The following is a 1,771-nucleotide window of genomic DNA, read 5'->3' as shown; positions in this document are numbered from 1 at the left end:
TCAAGATAAAATTGTACTTCCCTCCTATTATGTATGGTACAGTACCAACAAGAAGGACGTTCCCTCTTTATATTACCCATCTTCTTTCATTGATTTATAATCAACAGTATCCGCGTGACTTCTAATTTAAATCTGGAAGATTTAAAAGAACGTATTAAATATATGTACTATCGATAGGTGCTATTGCAGAACAGAACGAGCGACTGTTTCGACCAAATTCTACTATCATGGACAGTTCGCATTTTTTTCCTTTCTTTTTTTGTTCATAATGTAAACATGTTATAGTTCTATTTCAGCGAAGAAATGGTCACTCCATAAATGTCCTTTCCGTTCTTTTTTTTTTCTGAATAGTATAATCCAAACTGTAATGATCTTCCTGTCATTGCGACCTCCGTGTCTGTTAACAATTCTTTCTGGACCTGTCTCCATGTAAAAATCTTTCCTTGCAGCCATTTCTAATAGAATATATAGGAATAATGAAACAATCAATCCGATTCGTACGAGTTGAAAACATATTATATAAACATTATGCTAAATTTAACCAAAAAGGATGAAGCGTAATACCATTATTGACATCTGACGTTAGGCTAGTATGACTAATTTATATGTCTACATTGATTTCATTTGTCTTACTCCTTCTACATTTACCTTAGAATTCAGGGAACTCTCACTGGTATTATACAGTCTCAAAACATCACTTCCATTCTAATCACCTATTTTATAGACGTAATGGAACATGCCACCACGTAAGAAAATGAATTTTCTAACTCCTTACCACAATTAAGGAGTAGAATAAAGAATTTCTCTTGAATAATTTCAACATCTGTAATCGTAAAATCCTATTAATAGCAAGCTATGCATATCATGTATGTATAAATGCTTAGAAAAAGACGAAAAACCCTTAACAGAGTTTAGAACATCCGTTGATGAGTCTCATATCAGGATTTAAAGAAACGGAAATTGACAAAATTTACATATAAATTTAATCCAATGCCTGCTTCAAAATACAAACAGCACATATATTTGTCTTCCAATATTTAAATACTTTTCCATGGCAAAAAATACAGTCACCATGCCACTTTGGCACCGATCATTGCTGAAACGGTGCTGTATAATCCACTTGGCTCCTGTTTCCAATAAAGAAGATTTTATCAGATAATTGTATATATAAGCATATAGGTACAAGAATATATATGCTTCTTCCTCTTAGCAACATATATATGCATATACCTCTGTATCTGCCGCCCAGCGGGTCTCTCGCAACGGTTATCTGTGGGCTCTCACCATGAGTATCCCTGACTCGAGTACACATCTATTTAACTTAAGCTCCTCCATAGTAACTAGCTCCTTTATGAATAATGTAAACGCTTTCCTATGCACATTTATAAATGAGTCAGGATCATACTCGGGCAAATTATCCTTTATGGCGTAGTAGAAAAACAGCCTATTGTGATACTCTTCCATGATCCTCAGGGTTGTGTGAATAGTATGATTGCTCCTCTGCACGTGTTCCACCTCAATGTTTCCATCCACGCTATACACACTTTTTAATTTTCCCAAATAATAGGATAAATGGTCGTTCAAGGTGTGCATCGCCCTTTTGGCATTTTTTTGCAAACTTATCCCTCCCTCAAGTATCGCCTTCCCGAATAAATTATCATACACCGAATCGATTATTTCATTTATATCTTGTTCCTTAAAGTTGTTGAGAACGATCTAGTATTCTTCATTTAACTGAGGTGAGTCGTATGAATTTTGGGGGAATTCTTCT

The 1,771-nt window shown here is 34.8% G+C and overlaps 1 protein-coding gene across 1 annotated transcript; it reads right to left on the bottom strand.

The window, feature by feature from the left end:
• Positions 1-1,266: 1,266 nt before the first annotated feature.
• On the bottom strand, positions 1,267-1,593 carry C922_05726 (hypothetical protein; the record flags this gene model as incomplete). Its single annotated transcript, XM_008821297.1, has 1 exon — positions 1,267-1,593. The coding sequence occupies one exon, from the start codon at positions 1,591-1,593 to the stop codon at positions 1,267-1,269; it is 327 nt and encodes a 108-aa protein (XP_008819519.1).
• Positions 1,594-1,771: the final 178 nt, after the last annotated feature.

This window comes from Plasmodium inui (genome assembly GCF_000524495.1).
Source record: "Plasmodium inui San Antonio 1 unplaced genomic scaffold supercont1.153, whole genome shotgun sequence".
NCBI lineage: Eukaryota > Apicomplexa > Aconoidasida > Haemosporida > Plasmodiidae > Plasmodium > Plasmodium inui.
The sequence above is the reverse complement of the archived record's forward strand: the minus strand, read 5'-3'. Positions and strand labels throughout refer to the sequence as shown.